Source organism: Somniosus microcephalus, chromosome 27 (assembly GCF_052327205.1).
Source record: "Somniosus microcephalus isolate GS21.2 chromosome 27, FLI_Smic_1.0, whole genome shotgun sequence".
NCBI lineage: Eukaryota > Metazoa > Chordata > Chondrichthyes > Squaliformes > Somniosidae > Somniosus > Somniosus microcephalus.
Genome location: NC_141013.1, coordinates 4,945,198 through 4,968,609, shown reverse-complemented (window position 1 = coordinate 4,968,609; position 23,412 = coordinate 4,945,198). Strand labels below are relative to the sequence as shown.

Sequence of the window (23,412 nt, the reverse complement as noted above, 5' to 3'; positions counted from 1 at the left end):
ATGATTCTATGATTCTCCAAGCCCCGGTATCATTCTGGTGCATCTGCGCTGCACCCCCTCCAAGGCCAGTGTCTCCTTCCAGGGGTCCGGTGCCCAAAACTGAACGCAGTGCTCCAGATGGGGGTTCACCAAGGCCCTAAACAACTGAAGCATCAGTTCCTCACTTTTGTATTCCAGTCCCCTTGAGATAAAGGCCAACATTCCAGGAGCCTTTTTAATTGTTGTTTGTACCGGTCTACTGGCTTTTAATGATTTGTGTATTTGGACTCTCAAACCGCGTTGCTCCTCTACAGTTCCTAGTTTCTCACCATTTAGAAAAGACTCCGATTTATCTTTCTTGGGTCCATTGTGGATGACCTCACACTTGCCCGCATTGAACTCAATGTGCCATAGTTTTGGATGAGCTCAGGTTTACGGAGGGTGCAAGATGGGAGGCCGGTCAGAAGAGTGTTGGAATAGTGAAGTCTGGAGGGGACGAAGGCACGATGAGGGATTCAGCAGTTGGAAAACTGGCCCTTCACTGCGAATTGAAAGACTGTCAGTCTTCGAGCAGTTAATGCAGCCATGGACGGGAAGGCCTGCTGCTCACTGGCGTTGAGTTGCTGCCCCAGCAGGCGAGGAGTGCAAAGGGATATTGTCCCTGGAACTCTTTCAATGCTCGGCTCTCTGCTGCCGTGGTGATAACGTGTCTGTGTTAACCTCTGACCTGTGGACAGCGAGCATGCTCAGGCATGAGAACGTTCAGCTTTTTTTGGCAGCTTTCCCGTTGTCCTCAGTAACTGTGATTCACCCCCCCCTCCCCCTCCTTCCCCTTCAGTGAGATGTATGCGAATTAACCCTTGGAGTGCCGGAAAAAACAACCTCAGCTTTGAAAATGTATGCGGGGTTATTTCCGGGCCTGGACTCGGCGCTGTGCAGTCAGTCAGCGCCTGAACCGAGAGAGGCCCCAGGATTGACGGTATTGCGTCCTCGCCCTCATGCGTATACTCGGGGCTGGTCACGCCTCCACAGGCTCTCCCAAGTGAGGCGATCCACGTCCGGCCGCCTGCCTCAGTAGCAGTGACCCTCGGGTGAGTCCCGGGGTGGGGAATGGCGGGAGTTGGAGCGGGCTACAGTGGGGGGGGCACTCCTGTTCCTCCTGGCTCCTACTTTTAATGAGAAATGGAACTTAACTTTCGTTGGCAGCCTTGGGATCTGCTTTAGAATCGTGAGTGGAGCAGGCCCGACACCTGGAAGCAGATTCAATGGTAACTTTCAAAGGGGAATTGGATAAATATTTGAAGTGGGAAATAATTGGTGGAGCTCTGGGGAAAGGACGGGGGGGGAGTGGGACTAATTGGAGAGCACTTTCAAAAAGCTGGCATAGGCCTCTTTCTGTGCTGTAAGATTCTATGAGGTAAAAATTTGGTTGCTTTACACAAAGCAACTAGCGCCCGGGCGCGGCCCACGCCTGCCGTGAAATTCAGCAGGAGGTTAGCGGTGGTGCTAACTGGTAGTGCCCCGTGGCGCTGCGCCACCGGCGATTACGCCATCGCCATGCGCAGCGCCCCGCTCGCGCCCCGGCCGCGATCTTCAGGAGTGCCCCCTGACTTACCGCCGGACGCTATGTCCAACGGGGTCAAGGGGGGCCTACCTGCTGCCGGGGAGGCGCTATTTAAAGGCGAGGTGCCGGGCGGCCATTTTTGTTGCTGGCTGCCTGCCAGCACCTGCCTGCGCTCCCGTCCCCGGCCTCCTGACCCGCCCCCCCCCCCCCCCACCGCGGAGTGCCGACTGCGCTCCAAGAGCCCGGCACTTCTCTTGAGTGTCGGGCTCTTTTGCCAGCACTCCCGATCCCTGGTAGCCCAGCCGGGCCCTGGCCGTGCTGCACAAGGCCCCTCCCTGATAAGAAGGGGAGGAAAGCCTGCAATACCGCGGCGCGATGTGCGCTGCTGCACATAGCGCCGCGATATTCCCTCGCAGCGCCCCAAGCGGGATGCGGGCGCTTCCAGTAGCAACCCGCTTCCCTCTTGGGGCGCAACCACTCAATTTCTGGCGCAAAGTTAGCGCCCCAAGAGGGGCGATACTCAATTTTTAGCCCTATGACTTTCGTTGCAAGTAAATAATGACTGTGGGACATTGGGTTAAGGGCGGTTGTAGTGTATGTACCCGTCTACCTTTAAGAGAACTATTGTATGTAACCGTTCACCTTTAAGAGAACTACTTTAGGTGTGGCACTACTTGTTTGGCTTCTGTATACTGTAATACCGACGGTGACCACACCGGTATATAAGTGTTGTGGCAGGATTGCTGGGGCAGATTCGCCCTGACCTTCGAATAGTAAAGACCTGTTTGTTTGTTATTCCTGAAGTCTGTGTCGTTATTAACTGTACAACCCACAGACTTTACAGTGGCGACGAGTCCGATCGTACCCTGCGGCAAGACTACCAAAGCAACTAAAGAGCGTCAAAGAGAGGCAACCGCCCTCGTCGTTCTGCTGGGAGAAAACACGAGGCTGCAGCAATAGAAAGGAGGAAGACTTTAGCAACAAAAGCTTCCATCAGCAACAGGCACTGACTACCCTTCTACCACGGTGCGGAGTGAGCCGATCAGCAGGAAACAAGGCGGCTGCGGAGACTGTGAGTAGGGGAAAGTGTAAAGAATATCCGGAGGATAAGGGCTGTGCACTCGACCACGGTCGAGGGGGAGCGGAGCCGGTCAGAAAGTCGGGTCCAACGGCGTCGTGAGACAGCCGGACCGCGATCGGCGGGAAAAGCCAGGCAGCGACCGAAGCCACGAAGCGCTGAGACCGGGAGCTGGCGCGGGAAGAGAGAAACTCAGCCGCAGCCGGGGAGGGAAGCACCGGACTGCGTGAGGGCTGGGAGGCGAACGGGAACAGAGCGTGTGGGAGAGGCAGAGCCGACCAAGAGAGACTGCGCGAGAGCCAGTCCAGCGGCTGAACTGTCCTCCACCAACGGGGTACCCAGCGCCGGTAGAGCCGAACGTGGGGGAGAGAGAGACAGAGCCGAGCAAGGGGAGAGAGACTGCGCGAGAGCCAGTCCAGCGGCTGATCTGTTCTCCGTGAACGGGGTACCCAGCGCCGGTAGAGCCGTGCGAGCGGGAGAGAAAGACAGAGCCGAGTAAGGGGAGCTGTGCGGAAGCCAGCCCAGAGGCTGAACCTGTCCGCTGTGGGGAAAGCGTACCCCTCCCACCGGGGAAGAAACGCGGGAAGCCGCCATTAGGCGGAGAAGACGACAGACGCGGGAAACCGCCATTGAAGGGGCGGGGAGAGAAGGAAAGAGCGGGAAACCGCCATTTTCGCGGGAAAAACCGCCATCTTAGAAATAAATAAATAATAAATAAGAATTTAAAGAAATACTTGTGCTGCTCCCAAGGAAGGAAGATGCCTAAGCGAGGGAATATTAACGATTTTAATTCTGAGATAGAAGACTGGGCCACGTACGTGGAACGCATCGAGATCTATTGTGAAGCCAACAAAATAGAGGAAGACGACAAAGTGATAACATTGCTAAACTCGATGGGCGCAAAGACATACGGGCTCTTGAAGCATCTACTAGCACCAGCTAAACCGGCGGATCAGACTTTCGAAGAGATTGTGGCTGTTCTGAAGGACCACTTGAACCCCACACCGTTGATGTTGGCTGAATGATTCAAATTCTATGCAAGAACGCAACGGAAAGACGAAAGCAACGCGGAATATTTGGTCGAACTGCGTAGGCTAGCGAAATGCTGCCAGTTCGGAGGGAATCTGACAGAGGCACTGCGAGACAAGTTCGTATGTGGATTGTCCAAGGAAGGGACGCAAAAGCGACTACTCGAAGAGAACGACCTCATACTTGACAGGGCTGTCCTTATAGCCGCATCGCACGAAGCCGCAGCGAAAGGAACGGCGGAAATGCAGCTAAAGGCGGCGGCACTCGGGGTGGACCAAATTACCTCAAGTACAACAAAATGCTATCGTTGTGGGAAGACAACACACGACCAGAATCAATGCTGGTTTAAGAACCAAGAATGTAGGAAATGTGGCAAACTGGGTCACATCGCTAAGGTATGCCGGTCAGGGAAGAAGACCAACAGCCAAAGGAAGCCACCACAAGAAAAGTACAACAAGGTACACAAGGTGGCTGAGAAGAGTTCAGACGAACAGAATTCAGACTCAGACCCAAACAGCCAGGAGCTGGGTAGTCTGAGAATTCACAATGTGAGTAAGGAAGCTGACCTACAAACTATCTGGGTCATACTAAAAATAGCTGGAGTCCAAGTAAGAATGGAGTTGGACACTGGATCAGCTCTATCAGTCATAAATCGAAGGGACTACCACCGGCTATTCTCTCACATACCCTTAAGAAATACCAAGTTCGTATTGCAGACATACACGGGGCATAAGGTATACCCCATGGGGAAGATAAGAGTCAAGGTGAGAGATAGGGGTAAAGAACACCCAAGAATGAACTTGTACGTATTATCTGAGGGAGGACCACCACTTCTAGGACGAGAGTGGATCAAGAAAATAGACATGGAATGGCACTATCTAAAAGCCATAATGAGTGAGGACTCGGTGCAAGCTATCAGCTCAGATTCTGAAACGGATGACGATAAGACCAACTCAAATATGGAAGACAAGGCTAAAATGAACTTGCCGACTATGGTGGAGAAAACGAAGACATGCATAAAGGCTTATGCTACCGAGAAGAATAAAGCTTCAGAGCAGAACTCCAGTTTGACAGAGAATTCTGAGCCTGTTCAAGTTAAGGACTTATCCACGACGGAAGAACACCGAACTCGGACTCAAACTTATTTCAAAGTACGACAACAATTAGAACAGTTGAGTTACCGTCTCGTACAAGAGATGAAAACAATGGAAAAGTTCTGGGATACCGAATGGGAGAACCTGGAAAGACAGCAGAGGCAGCTAGCTCAAGCAAAGAGCGACCATAGAGCCATCGTGACCAAGTACCGATCACATCTCCCTTATGATGTTCAGGAGTTAGAATATTTGCATGATCTAGAGATACAGCATAAAGGCAAACCACGCTACACTGAGGATTTTGTTCTGCAATTGGAGACGGAGCTAGTGCAGGCAAGGTTAAGAGAAGCTGAATCGCAGTGTGCACTTAAAGATATGCAGAAAAAAATTTTGGACATGGAAAAGAGAAACGCTTCTTTACCGGATGTGAATAATGTGGCCATGTTGCAAGAGGAGCTTATAGGGGCGAAACTGAAAGAAGCTAAGCAAAGGATGTTGGAACTTGAAACACAGAACCAAATCAGCAGTAACCAGCTATGTCGAGCAGAGAAGGAGTGCTATGGTCTACATGAGAAGGTGCAATATCTCTCAGCCCAGAATAAGGGACTACTCACTCAGTTAAATGAAAGTAAACGGAAAATGGCTGAGATAGACTGCAAGAATAAAGAAGATTTGATGGCAGTGAGACTTCGAGAGGCAGATAGCATAGCAGCCTTGGCTGAACTCCAACAGGAAATTGCGAAAGAAGCAAATGAAGAGGAATCTTCAGGAAGCCAGGATGTTATTCCAGTTCTTCTCTACGACTCCTTACAAGCAGAGTGTGAGAAGTTGAAAGAACAGTATGAACAGGCCCAGGCTACAATTCTGGAGGGGGTTAACTTGGCAACCTCCGAAAAGCTAGTTTCAGTAGAAGCATATGAACAACTAAAGGTTGAACATGAGCAAGAAGTCCAAAGGCTGCAGGAAATTCTTGATGAGCTCAAGGCCAAGACAGACTCATCGGTAGAAGTTCCATCCATAGATGAGAAATTAGAGGTGAAAGACATGGCAGAACATGAAAGACAAGATGTCCAAGAACTCATAAAAATATTGAAGGAAACCCAAGACAAATATGAGGCGGCAATGACCGAGGTTCAACAACTTGAAGAACAGATTCAACTGGGAATCCTTTCAGTGGAAGAAAAGGAAACTGTAAGAAACACAAAGACTGTAAGAATGGTCCCTGAACATGAGCTAGAGAGCATCAGGGCGCAACTTTTCCGAGCGCTGAAAGCCAAAGTACAAGAGGAACAGAAGGTGGAAGCATTGGAGGAAAAGGTGGATGAAATGGAGAAGACTCTGATCCACAGTGTTCCCGTGGAAGAGTTAACGGTCAGCCAACTCCTTCATATGCTGAGGGAAAAGACTCTGCAATGGGAACAATCTGAACACGAGCTTCAATCTTCAACGGGAAGGAGTTCGGAGCTCTCAAAAGTTTGGGAAATAGCTGATGTTGCAAAACAGACTTTACTGGGATGCCAAAAGTACGCTGAATCACATCTATGTGAACAACAGAATGTTGAAACAGCTGCTCCAGTAGAAGGATTGAATAGCCCGATCAATCAATCCCCGAGGGAAGGGGAAGTGTTGAAATCACAAATGAGGTCATTAGTGAAGGATTTGCAGGAAACCCAGGAAGAGCGGGATGAAGATGAATGCATGAAGAAGTCTTTTCAAGAAAGATGTCTAGGGAAGGAACCACAGTCAGCTAACGTCCAGATGGGTAAGGAGGAAGTAGAAGGCCCTCTCGCTGGCCTAACTCAGGACGAACCGGAATATTACCATGACCTGTTGAGTGACACTGAATATTACGAGGATGTGGTCTGCCCAGTTTGTGATGAAAACTCCCAAAGTGCCGAAATCAGGATGAAGCACTTAAAGTCGAAGGAACATAGAGAGTTGGTGGCGCTACTGCTGGCAGCTGATAAGGGAGCCCCGAGAGTCTCCAAAAAGCAGAAAAGAAAAAGAAGAAGCAGAAGATGATAACTATCGCAAATATTATCACTTCTACCAGATCATGCGTGGACCCTACGAAAGGAGTTAAATCAGTTGGGAAGTAGGAAAATATCAAGGCAACCCAGTTGTTGTAAAAGTCAGCACTGCTGGTTAGCAGGACGAAAGTTCAAGCTGTTACGTCAAGAAAAGGATATGGAGGAGTCACGCTAGCAATGTGAACCATCTACACCAAAGAGATGTTGTTCGGACCGAGTCAAGATCAGAGACTGAATCTGGGAACTGTTTCCTACCGAGACTATGTCTGTAAATTGTTTTATATGAAGTTGAAGATATGTTATGTTTAATGGGGACTCTGTATGTAATAAGCTAAAAAGGGAGGGTTGTAGTGTATGTACCCGTCTACCTTTAAGAGAACTATTGTATGTAACCGTTCACCTTTAAGAGAACTACTTTAGGTGTGGCACTACTTGTTTGGCTTCTGTATACTGTAATACCGACGGTGACCACACCGGTATATAAGTGTTGTGGCATGATTCCTTGGGCAGATTCGCCCTGACCTTCGAATAGTAAAGACCTGTTTGTTTGTTATTCCTGAAGTCTGTGTCGTTATTAACTGTACAACCCACAGACTTTACAGCGGTAAAAGAATACAGGACATTTAGGCAACATTTTTAGTGAAGAATGATAGAATTGTGGAATGGATTACCAGCGGGAGTGGCGGAACAGAGAACCATGACGAGAATAATCCCGTGATTTTAAAATTCTCATTCTTGTTTTCAAATTGCTCCAAGGCCTCACCCCCCTCCCTATCTCTGTAACCTCCTTCAGCCCAAAAACGCCCCCCCCCCCCGAGATCTCTGCGCTCCTCCGACTCCGGCCTCTTGCGCATCCCCGATTTCCATCGCTCCACTATTGGCGGCCGTGCCTTCAGCCGCCTGGGCCCTAAGCTCTGGAATTCCCTCCCTAAACCTCTCCGCCTCTCTCTCCTCCTTTAAGACGCACCTTAAAACCGACCTCTTTGACCTGTCCTAATATCTCCTTTTGTTGCTCGGTGTCAAATTTTGTTTGATAATCGCTCCTGTGAAGTGCCTTGGGATGTTTTACTATGTTAAAGGCGCTATTTAAATGCAAGTTGTTGTTGTTTTGAAAAAGGGAATACAGATCTATTAGTTCCAGACAGGGTGACGTAATAAAACTCACTACGCACTTGGTTTGAGTATAAAGCAAGGCTTTAATCAACTTGTTTCAGAACATGGAGGTCTAGTTGTACTTCACTAGTTCCTGTCTTACAAAATGTCCCTGGAAAAACTGGGCCCACGCCCGAGTATTTATACTCCTTGGACAGCGCCACCAGCTGGCCGTCCAGCATTATTTCACGTGTAGTTTCTTGATAAATGATGAGATTTATAACACAGGATAAGGAAATTGATGAAACATTTGGCAGGGTAGGTTGGATGGACCAATGGTCTTCTCCGATCCAAAACATTGCAACGTTGCTAAGATTATAATGAGAAAATTTGATTTGATTAAAACCCGTAGCCATCAACTGCACTAGAAGATTTAAGGACAGCCCAAATCCATTTGTTAGCTGCGCTTGTCAACACCCTGTTACGATGGTTGTAAGCACGGTGGATCTGACTCACGACAGCTTTAAGAAGAAAGAAAGAAAGATTTGCAATTATATAGCGCAGTACTGAGGGAGAGCCGCACTGTCGGAGGTGCCGTCTTTTGGATGAGACGTTAAACCGAGGCCCCGTCTGCCCTCTCAGGTGGACTTAAAAGATCCTATGGCACTATTTTGAAGAAGAGCGGGGGATTCTCCCCGGTGTCCTGGGGCCAATATTTATCCCTCAACCAACATCACTAAAACAGATGATCTGGTCATTATCACATTACTGTTTGTGGGAGCTTGCTGTGCGCAAATTGGCTGCTGCGTTTCCTACATTACAACAGTGACAACACTTCAAAAAGTACTTCATTGGCTGTAAAGCATTTTGAGACGTCCAGTGGTCGTGAAAGGCGCTGTAGAAATGCAAGTCTTTCTTTCTTTCACGATCTCGGATGCTTTCCATTTATAACCTGCCAAGGTGCCGACAACACCAACAGACATGTTTCCAAACACACCATATTGTGAGTGAGGGTCGGAAGGTCCAGGGGTTTTGAAGCAAGGCCTCCTCAGTCTGCACTGTCTAGTTCTGGTACTACTTTCAGGGCCGACTCACCATCCCTTTTTGTTTTTGTGGGACTTGTGCTCTTACGCTGCAGCTTTGGGATACAACATGATGGGACCGGCAATGACTGTGAGCCCATTGGGAAAAGACCTTTCATCATGTCTCCACAGCTCCTGTACGACACCAGCCCTCTAACCTGGTCACGCTGCAGCAGGGAATACATCACCCGCTTTCTCGAGTAAGTGCCTCTCACTTTGGGTCATCTATTTTGGTGGGTATTGGTGAAGGATTCGCTCATTGTTGGTGCTGTTTGGGAACTGAGATGGAGAAGCTCAGGCTTGGTGCTTTTCCACAATCTCCCAGAGTTATTTGAAACTGTGCCTTCATGTCCTCTTGGACATTCTGTGATCTCTCTTTAGTCATGGGGTTACCCTCACCCAGTGAACTATACAGGTGGGAATGCGAGATCAACCCTTAGCCACCACCCCTCCACCAGCCCCCCCACAGCCTGTTGGGTGCTGGACACACCAGGACGGCCTCAGGTTCGATCACTGGTCCGTAATGAGTCAGCTGATCTCCATCGAGGGGGGTTGGGGTGTGGGGGGGGCTGGGGGGGGGAAGTAGATTGCTACAATAAGTGGCCTCCTCGTTCATGGAAACTCATTTAGGGTTCCTACTCCTGGTCCCTTTCTGGTGTTTGCTACTGGAGGCTGTGTGGACTTTGGGGGAGATCAGGCTCATTTCTGATGCTCACCATAGTCGGATAGCCTGCTGACAATCACACTGTAGTCTCGCACATGAAGAATGGCACTTGGATAGGTACTGGCGGGCCAACGGCCCAGACGGTCTCCTGCCCCCAGGGAACACCAGCGACTTCAGCAGAGATGGGGAGAAAATTGGACACAATTCTTTTCTCTTTTGAAATAGTGTAAGAAATAGCTGTTTGATTCAAAGATGGGTTTTAATTCTTAGAACAGAGATTGACAACATGCAGCCGGGAACAGAGAGCAGAAATGCCAGCAAGGTCGAATATCAAGCATCAAAAGACAAATAGAAGTGATAAGGGAATGGTAAAATGCAAGGAAACAGGGATGATAGCACCTGCTAGATAATAAGGAGCCACGAAGCCATAAAATGCCCTTGAAGAAACTTGACAAAACATTCCTCAGTAAGATAAGAGGGAGACTTTGTCAGTCATGCAGAAAGGGACGGCGAGGGCTGCCTTCCCACTTCACAATTGGACAATAGGATGGGGGATCAAATGAGTGACACCAGGTGATTACCAGCCCACCGAAATAACTATAACTATAGACGACCGAGAGAGGAAATCAGGCAGTCAGGGGCAAAGGCTTCCCCAAGGTGACTACGGCCTAACACCTTGGTCAAGTTTAGCCTCTGAGGTGGCTGACGGCCTAACACCTCCAGCAGCTTGAGAGATGACCCAACGGAAGTGACCGCTGCAGCAGACTGCAGGAATCCACCCAATCCGAGACCACCGTACTGCCTCCCCGTCCGTCCGGTCGTGGCATTCCGATTCGGGAGTCGTAGATCACTCCTACTGTCACGGGCTGTATGTCTATTATACTCGGCTTAAACCATATGTAATATATCTGATTATGCTTTAAAACTGTAGCTCTTTAATAAAAGCCTTACAACTTCTAAAGCCCTGTTGGGTAATCTGTGTGTGAGCCTGTGATCCTAATCTTACAATAGTAAAGATGAAGGTTTGATTTGGGTTGTATTTTTTTCTCAAGCCCCAGTTATCACTCTGCCTCTCCCCGGTTCCTGGTTTTGTTTTATTGACACGGGTTTTTTTTACTTTGTCTGATTGCCGTTTCCAGCCGCGGATGGGGTCTCTGTCTGGACGATCTGCCGGCCAAGGAAGCGATCGAATTGCCCTCGGCAGCACCGGGGGTGTTGTACGATGTCAATCACCAGTGTCGACTGCAGTACGGAGCCAGATCGATCTTCTGCGACAACATGGACGTAAGGCAGATAGTCCTCGCACTTTCATAGCGTGTCTTCGGGATCAGGTAGCTGGTTTCAGTCAAAGGGGTGCAGTGCCCAGTGTGGTTCCGAGAAAGAAAGCAGGCCTTGCACGTGTAGTCCCAAAGCGCTTGACAGCCAATGAAGTACCTTTGAAGTGTAGTCACTGTTGTATTGTAGATAAGATCATCTGTTTTAGTGATTTTGGTTGAGTGATAAATATTGACCAGGACACCAGGGAGAACTCCCCTGCTCTTCTTCGAAATAGCGTCATGGGATCTTTTCCATCCACCTGCGAGAGCAGACGGGGCCTCGGTTTAACGTCTCATCCGCAAGACAGCACCTCTGACAGTGCAGCACTCCCTCAGTACTGCACTGCAGTGTCAGCCTAGATTTTGGTGCTCAAGTCCCTGGAGTAGGGCTCAGGGGCGAGTGTGCTACCCACTGAGCCACGACTGACACTATGCACCAGAAGCCACACAAAGAACGGTTGAAATCTGGAACTCTCTTCCCGCAGAAATCTGCGGGTGCTGGGGGTCAGTTGAAGCTTTCAAGACTGACATCGATAGGTTTTTGTTGGGTAAGGGTATCGAGGGATATGGAGCAAAGGCGGGGAGATGGAGTCGAGGTACAGATCAGCCACGATCTCATTGAATGGCGGAGCAGGCTCGAGGGGCCGAATGGCCTCCTCCTCTTCCTATGTCCCTAGGCCCCACATTCCATCCTCAGTCTCTCTTGAATTATCTGATCTCAGCCGAGCGTGTCACGATTGCCCTTAGTGCCTCTGGGCTCGGGAGAGGAAACATCAGCCAGAGTTCGATTATGTTTTGTTGTCGTGTCTCAAATCCCTCGATTTCTTCCATTTGTTCTTAGGCTGTGGAGACCTTTGTTGTCCCTCCCCGGTGAGAAGGCGATGGGCTTTCTACATCCTTTGTAACAACTGAGTGGTTTCCTAGGTCACATCAGAGGACATCAAGAGTCAACTGTGTAAGGGCGGGATGGGACGGGACGGGACGGGAGTCATGTGTAAGCCAGGCTGAGTTGGGTTTTTACATCAATCTGGCAGCTTTTAATATCATTAAAAGTGAACCAGGTAGTCTATGTAAATTGCCAGCTTTATTGGATTCATGATGTACCATGGCGGGATTTGAATTTACAACCGCTGGGTTACTAGTGCAGTTCCATATCCATCGCGTTATCACGCCCCAATTCCCTCAGCTGTGGCTCAGTGGGTAGCACTCTCACTTTTGGGTCAGAAGGTTGTGGGTTCCAGTCCCACTCCAGAGACTTGAGCACAAAAATCTAGGCCGACACTCCAGTGCAGTGCTGAGGGACTGCTGCACTGTCAGAGGTGCCGTCTTTTGGATGAGATGTTAAACCGAGGCCCCGTCTGCTCTCTCAGGTTGATGGAAAAGATCTCATGGCACTATTTCGAAGAAAAGCAGGGGAGTTCTCCCCGATGTCCTGGGCCAATATTTATCCCTCATCCAACATCACTAAAAAGAAAACGGTCATTATCACATTGCTGTTTGTGGGATCTTGCTATGTGCAAATTGGCTGCCACGTTTCCAACATTACAACAGTGACTACACTTCAAAAAGTACTTCATTGGCTGTAAAGCGCTTTAGGATGTCCAGTGGTCGTGAAAGGCGCTATAGAAATGCAAGTCTTACTTTCTTTCTTTCCCTGCCTGAGATCTGCCAACTCAGCACAACCCAGGCACTCAAACCTAGGAGGAAAAATTGAGTCGCGCCCCCTTTGGGGTGCTAACTTCGCCGGGGCGCTACTTTTAGCGGCCCGAAAAAATTAGCGCCACCGCGGCCAAGATTGAGTGGTAGCGCCCCAAGAGGGAAGCGGGACGCTACTGGAAGTACCCCGCCTCCCCCTTGGGGTGCTGCGAGGGAATATCACGTCCGGCAGTAAGTCGGGGCGCTACCGAAGATCGCGAGCGGGGCGCTGCGCACGGCGATGACGTCATCGCCGGCTGCGCAGCGTCACAGGCGCTAACGGTTACTGCCGCCGCTAACCTCCCACTGAATTTCGCGGGAGGCGTTGGCGGCGCATCGCCCAGGCGCTAGTTGCTTTGCGCCCCATTAGCGCCCTCGCAACTGAACTTTTCCCCCTTAGAGTCTTACTGAGCCATTGGGGAAAACCTGTGCCTTTAAAGGTTAAAAAAAACTATATAAAGGTACTGGGTATTGGGGAATGATTGGATAACGGAGCTCTCAGTCAGGATCTCAAATGGTGTAAATCATGGGACAAAGTTTAAGTGGTTTATAAGCATTCGCTGAGTGTTAAACTGAGATCGCTGCCTTCAAACCATTCCCAAGTATCCCATATTTCTTGAAACCAGAGGATTTTCTGTACCGCTGCACACAGGGGAGTGAAATTCAAGTTCAGCAGGGGGGCAAAGTGGGTGAAAGCGGATCGGCTGTCCGTTATACATTCCCCCTGCCCCCATAAGCCCCCTGCCAACCCCCCGGGAATCAAAACCAAATGTTGTCTTCAGGTGAAGTGGGATTAGAGGACAAGAGATAATTCAGCTGAGGCATGTGAAGAGATCGCAAAGTCTCTGTTTGAAGAATGGACTCGGTCGAGAATATCTTTTGTGGACTTTATGGGCTGAGGGTGTTTTCCCTGTGGTGGGATCGGCCTGTGCAGATGCATGGGGGACTGGTTTGTTAAAACTCCAGAGAACGCATGGCAGTTGGCTGTGACAAAAGAACTGTCAGTCATCCAGAATGTATGGGTTCGCCCGACAGTCCTTGAAAAAGGAAGGGGGCCATTGAACTTGATTAAAAGGCCACTCTAATATGCAAAGCACTTCTAACCTCCATCTCAGAAGAGAAGCAGAACAATGAACCCACTGGCCTCAGCCAGCCGAAAGGGAGGCAGTTTTTTTCCCAACATAAAGACCGAAAGATATGTCCCAGACTTAGAGCCATTAATCCAATACACATGGGTCCGATGATGACCCATCACTGATTAAGCACCGGACTGCTCAGAAGAAAAAGGATTTTTAAGAAAACCGCTTACACATGGGCTCTATAAACCTGGACAAGGATCTGGAATTCAATAGCTTGTGGATGGGTAACTAATAGAAAGTCGGAGGGGTGATTATTTGGCACTTAGTACAAGCTAGGATATGGACAGCAGTGTTGGACAAGGTGGAGTAGTTTACTGCTGTTTAGTATCTAACTGAGGCTGTAGAAACTCTATTAAAACTATTATAGATGGTACAGGAAACTCTCGATTTACCGGCACCTAAATAACCAGAAACCTCTGTTAACCGGCAAAATTCAGGAGTAGGTTCAGGTAAGTTTTAATTCATATTAGTGGCCATTCCTGGATCTTGTGGCCGGGTTCCTGCACCTGTTGCTAAGCAACAGGGACGCTTGAATCTTGTGGCCGGTTCCTGCACTTGTTGCTAAGCAACAGGGATGCTTGGATCTTGTGGCCGGAGTTCCTGCACCTGTTGCTAAGCAACAGGGAAGCCTGGATTTGTTGCTGTGTACGGAGCTCTCGTACCTTTTACTTTACCTCTCTGTAATCCGGACTTTTTGATAAACCGGCACCACGCCGGTCCCGTTAGTGCCGGATAAAAAAGAGTTTCCTGTAGAAGGTATGGTCGAAGAGGCTTGAAAATAAGAAGATAGTTAGCAAGGCAGAGAGGTTTGGGGAGAGAGTAACAGAGTACACGGCTCGGATAGTTAAAGTCTCTGTCATGGAAGATAGAGTGTGAGACAGGAGGGCAGAGTACAAAGCTCAGGGATCGAGTGATGCCCATAAATCCCTTGAGTTTCATCCTCATATTTATGAAGTCACTTCAATCCTATACCACTCTCGACTCAGAAGTGCGTATTTTCCTGCACTCTCATAGAATGACCTTGAATTGAGAATTGTTGCTTTGAGTGTAATAATTCCCTGTCTCTCCCTGACAGAGCGTCTGTAATACGCTGTGGTGCACCGTAGGAAACACTTGTCACTCCAAGCTGGATGCTGCTGTAGATGGTACAAAATGCGGAGAGAACAAGGTAATGTTTGCAACTAAGCTTAGGTGTCTCATTGATTTGCACCTTTCAGCCCAAGCAAGAGGATGAAGAATGAATGAATGACCTGCTGACTGGCTGTCCTTAATGTTGCCCTCGAGTTGGACTGGCCAGAGGTGATATAAACTATGGCCAAAGTTGACCTGTCCACCTTTTTCCATGGAGGGTTGGCGAGGGAAGTTAAGAATATAAGAAATAGGAGCAGGAGTCGGCCATACGGCCCCTCGAGCCTGCTCCGCCATTCAATAAGATCATGGCTGATCATCGACCTCAACTCCACTTTCCCGCCCGATCCCCATATCCCTCGATTCCCTTAATGTTCAAAAATCTATCGATCTCTGTGTTGAATATACTCAATGGCTGAGCATCCACAGCCCTCTGGGGTAGAGAATTCCACAGGTTCACCACCCTCTGAGTGAAGAAATTCCTCCTCATCTTGGTCCTAAATGGCCGACCCCTTATCCTGAGATTGTGACCCCTGATTCTAGACTCTCCAGCCAGGGGAAACAGCCTCTCAGCATCTACTCTGTCTAAGAATTTTATATGTTTCAATGAGATCACCTTTCATTCTTCTAAACTCCAGAGAGTATTGGCCCACTCTCCTCAATCTCTCCTCATAGGACAGCCCTCTCATCCCAGGAACCAATCTAGTGAACCTTCGTTGCACCACCTCTAAGGCAAGTATATCCTTCCTTAAATAAGGAGACCAGAACTGTGCACCGTACTCCAGGTGTGGTCTCACCAAAGCTCTGTACAATTGTAGCAAGACTTCCTTACTCTTGTACTCCAAAACCCCTTGCAATAAAGGCCAACACACCATTTGCCTTCCTAATTGCTTGGTGTACCTGCATGTTAACTTTGTTAGTTGAAATGTAGTTGAAGTTGAAATGCTTTAACTGCAGTGATGAAGTGTACTTCACTCCAGTTATTTTAGGGGACTAGGACCACGTGGCAGGAGTGCATGGTGGCAGCTAGCTCGGCTTCCAGTATCTCAACACAAGTGTTCCCCCATTTAGTAAAACGAGCAATGCCAGATTGGCAAAAAAAAGGGAGGCTTCCATTTGTGTGCCCCCTTCTAGTCTTTCACAGATACATCTCGAAAGCGTTTCACTGCTAGTGAATTACATCGACGTTCATTCAGGAAAACAGACGGCAACAGAACAAACCTGTCCATCATTCTGGACTGAGTAGCATAAAATGGTCGCCAACATTCTGAAACATTGTAAAGGCGAATGTCAGACTAGACCAGTAGGGGTTGCTTTTCTGTGATTGGGGTGAAGGTACATTGGGGTAAAGGTTGCAGTGTGTGGGTAAATCACGTGCTGGGAATGTGCAGTTTTGCGATATGCACTCCCAACAATTCCAAGGATTGGCACAACAGAACTTTTACCCTAAAGTTGGGTCAGAGTATCTCCGCTCTCCTCCAATTCTAGCTTCACGCACCCCCCAATTTTCATTGCTCCACCATTGGCGGCCGTGCCTTCAGCTGCCTGGGCCCTGGAATTCCCTCCCTAAACCTCTCTGCCTCTCTATACCTTTCACTCTCTCCTTTAAGATGCTCGTTGACTAAGCTTTTGATCATCTGGCCTAATGTCTCCTTAATGTGGCTCGGTGTCAAATTTTGTCTGATCACGCTCCATGTTAAAGGTGCTATATAAATGCAAGTTGTACCTGAACTGGGAGTCTGCAATGTCAACAATGGTGACAACATTGTTCCATTTCTAGTTCTAACAATTCCTACTTTGATGACTCCACAAAAGTAAATTTATCATCCGGTAGTAACTCACAACATCCTCTTCCAGTGGTGCTTCGATGGAGATTGCATATCCACAGTCCACCGACCCGAGAGTACAAACGGAAATTGGGGAGCCTGGAGTTCTTGGTCCACATGTACCCGAACCTGCAGCGCGGGAATACAGAGCGCAGAGAGACACTGCAACAATCCAACGTAAGCCTTTACAATTTCTCCTAGATGCCTTGGCTGGCTGCAGTTAGCTGGTACTGATCAGTCAATAGTGTCCGAAACTCGTCTGCATTCAGACCCTAGAGGGAGGGCAGGCGAGAATTATTTCCTTAACATCAGAGGACTGAGATGTGAGGGGAAACTGGAGAGAAGCTCAGGGTTTTGCAGCCTTGAAACGAGGCAACTGAGAGTTGATCTTATAGAAGTAAATAAGATAGCAAATGGTATTGGAAAGGTAGATGTGGAGCATTGCTTCAACCACGAGAGTAGGACTAGTGGGCACAGGTTCAGACTAATAAAAGACAATTTTAGGACGGGTGTCAGGAAATTCTTCACACACAGAGTAATCAAGACTTGGATTGAGCGGAGCGGAGGCAATAACTCTGGAATCATTTGCGAAGCAGTTGGGTGCTGTGATAAGAGGACTGTGGGTTCCATCCAGAAGTAGATGGGCCGAGCAGCTCTTCCTGGTCGGTATGTATCACTTGTCCGCCGTGGCGCAGTGGGTAGCACCCTTGAGTCAGAAGGTTGTGGGTTTAAGTCCCGCTCCAGAGACTTGAGCACAAAAAACAAATCTAGGCTGACACTCCCAGTGAGGGAGAGAGGCGCTGTCAGAGGCGCTGTCAGAGGCGCTGTCTTTTGGATGAGACGTTAAACCGCGATCCTGTCTGCCCTCTGAGGTGAATGTAAACAATTCTATGGCATTATTGGAAGAAGATCAGGGGAGTTCTCCCCGGTGTCCTGGACAATATTTATCCCTCAACCAACATCACTAAAAACTGATTAACTGCTCATTATCATATTGCTGTTTGTGGGAGCTTGCTGTGTGCAAATTGGCTGCCGCGTTTCCTACATTACAACAGTGACTACACTTAAAGAAAGTATTTCATCGGCTGTGAAGCGCTTGGGACGTCCTGAGGTCATGAAAGGTGCTGTAGAAATGCAAGTCTTTTTTCTATGTTATTTCTCGGTTTGTTCAAAGAATGGCATTTACATTTTTTATGCAAATTCATAGCATTTGGATAACGAATCATGCTGTCAGGGTGGAAAATAGCAGGATATTTATTGCACTGCACCCAGTGAATTACCCTGACAGAGTCCATCTTGTATCTATCACATCTCACTTGCTGCTCACTCTGTTATAATAACTCTTTATAAATCACTGGTTAGACCTCAACTGGAGTATTGTGTCCAATTCTGGGCCCCGCGCTTTAGGAAGGATGTCGAGGCCTTAGAGAGGGTGCAGAGGAGATTTACTAGAATGGTTCCAGGGATGAGGGACTTCAGTGGAAAGATTGGAGAAGCTGGGATTGTTCTCTTTAAAGCAGAGAAGATTAAGGGGAGATTTAATAGAGGTGTTCAAAATCATGAAGGGTTTCGATAGAGTAAATAAGGAGAAACTGTTTCCAGTGGCAGAAGGGTCAGTAACCAGAGGACACAGATTTAAGGTGATTGGCAAAAGAACCAGGAGGGAGATGAGGAGAATTATTTTAACTCAGCGAGTTGTTGTGATCTGGAATGCGCTGCCTGAAAGGGCGGTGGAAGCAGATTCAATAGTAACTTTCAAAAGAGAATTGGATAAACACTGGAAGGGGAGAAAATTTGCAGGGCTCTGGGGAAAGAGCAGGGGGGAGTGGGACTAATTGGAGAGCTCTTTCAAAGAGCCGGCACAGGCACGATGGGCTGAACGGCCTCCTTCTGAGCTGTAAGATTCTATGATTCTATGAACTCCCCTCCCCGTTTTATATCCGACCACTGTTTTTGTTTAGACTGAGTGACTCAGCGTTTGATTAAATGGGCTGTGAGATCAAGATTGGATGTTTTTATCTGGAGTTTATAAAATGACTGATCCAAACATCATCCTTGTTCAACCATAACACTGCATGGATAATTAATTATTACATTTGACTGAATTTAACAGTGTTGTTCCCTTGTCATCTAAGAATCACTGGATTGTGGAGTGCGACCCCCTTCATTCCTGCTGTCTATAAACTATAAGCAGCAGTTCACTCACTGTTCAATTTGTCTGACTGTATGGTTCTGCTTACGATGCTTGTCAGAGTCTCATGTTAGCAGAGTTAGCAGCTGTGTTTCTGGAGTACGGCAGCAGCAGTTGCCCATTTGCCACTGGCCTGGTTGCTATGGTGACAGAAGGAAAGCAATTAAGTGATTTTTTTCCAGTTAAAGGTAATTCTAGTAAACTTACAAAAAAAATAAAGAGGGGAGACGGTGGAGGAGGATGCGTTACAAGGCTGTAATATGCTGGAGGTTTACGTGTCCCGGGGCCAATATTTATCCCTCAATCAACATCACTAAAAAACAGATTACCTCATCACTATCACATTGCTGTTTGAGGGAGCTTGCTGTGCGCAAATTGGCTGCCGCGTTTCCTACATTACAGCAGTGACTACATTTCAAAAAGTACTTCATTGGCTGTAAAGGGCTTTGGGACGTCCTGAGGTTGTGAAAGGCGCTATAGAAATGCAAGTCTTTCTTTCTTTCTTAGAGTAATGGTGGCCAAAACTTGGAGTCATTAAGAGGCAGTTAGATCCTGTATAAGGGGACTGTAGGCTTTTCGAGGTTGGCCAACTGGTCTTTCTCATCATTGTCTATCCTGCGATATTGTTATCAAGCCCTCAAGCCTGGTTTATTATGTAATTAAACTCTATGGTTAGTTTTCGACCTGATTGTCATTCCCAGGTATCCATTATTCAATCCATAAGCATCGGCAACTCCATAGGTCAGATAATGATGCCTGGGTAGACATGCAATATCGAGATTGCAGATAATGTCATCTCAGGGGATCAGATGGTAACAATAATACACTTCTTAAGCTTCACTTTAAAGGTTTACGATGTCATCTCAACCTGTCAATGTGTTGTTGCTTTGTAATCTGTTGCAGCCTATGTAGTTTCCTATTTTTATGCCACTGGAATCTCTTTATTAGACCGCCCTTGAAATCATTCCCGGTCCACCTGTTAACATTGGCAACTCAATGGGTTAAATATTGCTCCTATAGTTTAGGTAACTCTCAAAGGATTAGGGTAGATGTATGGCTAATAGCCTGACATAACAGAAAAATTCTGAGATCATGTAAAAACAAAAAGAAAGACCATATTATCTCAGAAACATCTCAAGCATATATTGAATTAACTTGAAGAGTTACCTTTAGTTATGTGCGTAAATGTGAAACAGCGAGATCCCACAAAGAGCAATGAGATGAATGACGAGTTAATCAGTTGTTAATGGCTTTGCTTGAGGGAGGAATCTTGCCAGTACCCTGGGGGAGTGCCCTGCTTTTCCTCAAAAGTGCTACGCAATCCTTAACATCTCTCGGAACCACTGGAACAGGCAGACGGGTCCTCGGTTTAACGTCTCATCCAAATCATGGCACCTGTGACAATGCAGCACTCCCTGGAGAGTCAAATCCTAGAGTGGAGCTTCATCCACAGCCTTCTGAGAGGCAATCAACTGAGCCAAGCTGACAATAAATGGGTACATAATGGGTTAAACACATCTGTTCTCGTCATTGATACTAGAACGCTAAAATTAAACACAGATGCAAAACATTTGGGTGGTCAGTAGAATATACCGGAAGACAAGATGATGTAGCCTGATACAAACCTGCAAAAAAAAAATATTTATGTGTCTTGGCAATGTGCAGTACAATGTCTGTTTTAAGCTGCCCTGAAGGTAGTAGTTATGTTACTAGAGACTGCGATTGAGCGTCTCTCCCAGCCGCTCGCTTTGTTTAGTATAAATCCTTTCAATTGCCCCAGAATTAACAGATTTGACTCGACCAGCCATCTTAGTTGCACACCTGGCAACCAAGAGTGCACTTTTCCATCTGGAGTCTTTCGGTAAAGTATCGCGTGGAGTGCGTGTGCAGTTATTGCATGTCCTTTGCCCCCTTCCAAAAAGCATTCCTTTCAGTTCTGTATCGGCCGTACAGTGGAACTCCCTTCCTAACGGCACGGTGGGAGCACCTTCACCACACGGACTGCAGCGGTTCAAGGAGAGGGCGGCTCACCACCACCTTCTCGAGGGGAAACTAGGGACGGGCAATAAATGCCGGCCTTGCCAGCGACGCCCACATCCTGAGAATGAATTTTTTTAAAACCATCATTATCCACACTCCTGTCATCCTGATTATTCACCAGACGTTTCTCCGTGTGTGAGACATCTCCCACTACACTGCTGCTTCTCTTATACAACGACAACTTTCATTTATACACCACCTTTAACGTAGTAAAACGTCCCAAGGCGCTTCACAGGAGCGATTATCAGACAAAATTTGACGCCGAGCCACATAAGGAGATATTGGGGCGGTGACTAAAACTAATGGCGGAGGGGCGCAAATCATCCAACAACTTGTGGCGACTCGCAATTCACGGGGTGTCTCTTCCTCGCCTCAAGTTGCTGGCTGATTTCCGCGTTAATAACGGCCCGCGGCGTTGAGGCGCTGTTATTTCTCCAACAAAATCTGGGCCAACATTTTTAATATATTAATAGGTTGTACCGCTGCAGTGCCGTCCTTACTGAACCACACAAACCTTGGACATTATCTGCCAATTCCCATTATCTGCTTGGTGAACGGATCCAGCCCATCACGTCTGGAGGCTGGAGGTTCCAGTGCTGGCCTTCAGCTGAAATATTTTCTAGAGATATCGGCAGCCCCTGAACTGGCTGGCACATTAACGGTGAGTGGGAGATTTCAGTTAAATCGAATTCTGAACTCAGATTGGGTTGTGAATTCAAATGGAGTCGCCTCAGGTTAAAGAGGAGGGAGGGCGCACCGCTGAGCGCACTTTGATGTAAATGTGTGTCGATTATTTTCTTCCTACCGACGCATTATTTTGTTAATCGTTGTTACTCTGCGGAGTCTTGTATCACCTCCGCTGAATCATGGAAACAGTAGGCAGGTTCAATGCGTTGGTATGATACAGCATGACTTCTAAGCAACACATTTACTCTGGGCAATTAGTCACAGCAGGGACACTGTGGTTGTCTCTTTAGAAACTGATTTCTTTCTGCTATATCTTAATAATATTCAGATGTCTGTCTTGAGCACGGTTGCTGTGGTGGAGGCACACTTAATGATCCGATCTATTTTAGATACAATCTGCTCACTTTGTAACTCCAATGCCCAGATAGAGTTCGAAAACTCTTTGAAGGCCTTGCCTACCATGCTCAAGTTAAAAGCATTGATATTTTTAACACAAGGATCCCATTATCCAGAACCACCAGCTCCGCCCCCCACGTCAGCACCATCCTCAATAGCTCGATCCTTAAATACAACGCACTGTACAAATCATGGAATCACTTAGAATATACGGCACAGACACAGGCCATTCAGCCCAACCAATCTCTGCTGGTGTTTATGCTCCACACGAGTCTCCCTCCCATTCCACCTGCCTCATCTCAGCCTTTCAGCTTATCTTTCTATCACCTTTCTCTCGTGTACTCGTCTAGTTTCCTTTTGAAAGCATCTAAACTATTTACCTCAATCACACAAGTAAACACAAATTTGATTTTGATGATGACAGAAGGTCTCTATCACCTGTGTTATGTTGAAGTCAAAAAATGCAAACATCCAATTATTAACATCTGTGAGACTGAGAAAAACGCTGATAGTGAGACACGGAAAAGGGAGGGGCGCAGATAGAGAGAAACGCAGGTAGAGAGGGGTGCAGATAAGAGAGGGGTGCAGATAAGGCTAGCTAAACCTGTGTGGAGTGTGCACGGTGCGCGTTCCGCCCAATTGAATCCTTAAATGTCAATCCGGGTCCAACGTACGTTGTAGGACCCTAAGTTGCATATCAGACAGGGCAGTAAGTCGTACCCCACCATCCTCGGGGCACCACCGCCTTGTTTCCGCAAACAAAGCCTCTTTGATGGAAATTGATTAGAGGGCAACAGGCGAGAGTGAGGGGGGGCCTAGTGAGAGGGGCCTCTGACCTCTCACCACCCACTGTTGGGAGTGAAGGTAGGTGAGGTGAGTGACGGAGGAGGGGAGGACACAGGAGTGGAATGGATACTTTGAAGGCAAAGAGATAGAGGCAGTGCTGGGAGCGAGGGGTGATGAGAGAGGGAGAGATAGGTAGAAGATGAAGGGTGGGGAAAAGAGGAGTGACAGAGGGAGGGGAAGGGAACCACCTATCGTTGTTGGCCACCATTTCCCTGCAACCTACACCAGAAAATGCAACTGGACACGCTCGGCAGTTCACTTCCCCACCCAAAAGGAATTTTAAAAAGACAGAGAGAGAAGTAGAAGAGGTCAGAGAGAGAGAAGCAGAGAGGAGCAGAAGAACAGACAATAGGGGCAACACGACAATAGACACAAGTGAGAGAGACAGAGCCCGTGTTCTGCAATTTGTTGAGTGCAATGTCACAGGAAAAGCCCCAGTAAAGATGAATACTAACACTTAACTTTAGCAGAAGTAGGGAGCAGTCTATAACTGGATTTATGATTAACCTTCATGCTGGCTAAACTCCTTGCACTTT

General features: G+C 47.8%; 1 protein-coding gene across 2 annotated transcripts in view; it reads left to right on the top strand.

The window, feature by feature from the left end:
* Positions 1–23,412, top strand: part of LOC147099906 (A disintegrin and metalloproteinase with thrombospondin motifs 7-like) — a 212,358-nt gene that overhangs the window by 71,265 nt on the left and 117,681 nt on the right. For both annotated transcript variants that reach the window (XM_085968401.1, XM_085968400.1), the window contains exons 8-11: positions 9,005–9,148; positions 10,752–10,896; positions 14,838–14,930; positions 16,748–16,893. In XM_085968401.1, coding sequence (XP_085824527.1) covers positions 9,005–9,148; positions 10,752–10,896; positions 14,838–14,930; positions 16,748–16,893 — 528 coding nt within the window. The remainder of the gene's footprint in view (positions 1–9,004; positions 9,149–10,751; positions 10,897–14,837; positions 14,931–16,747; positions 16,894–23,412) is intronic.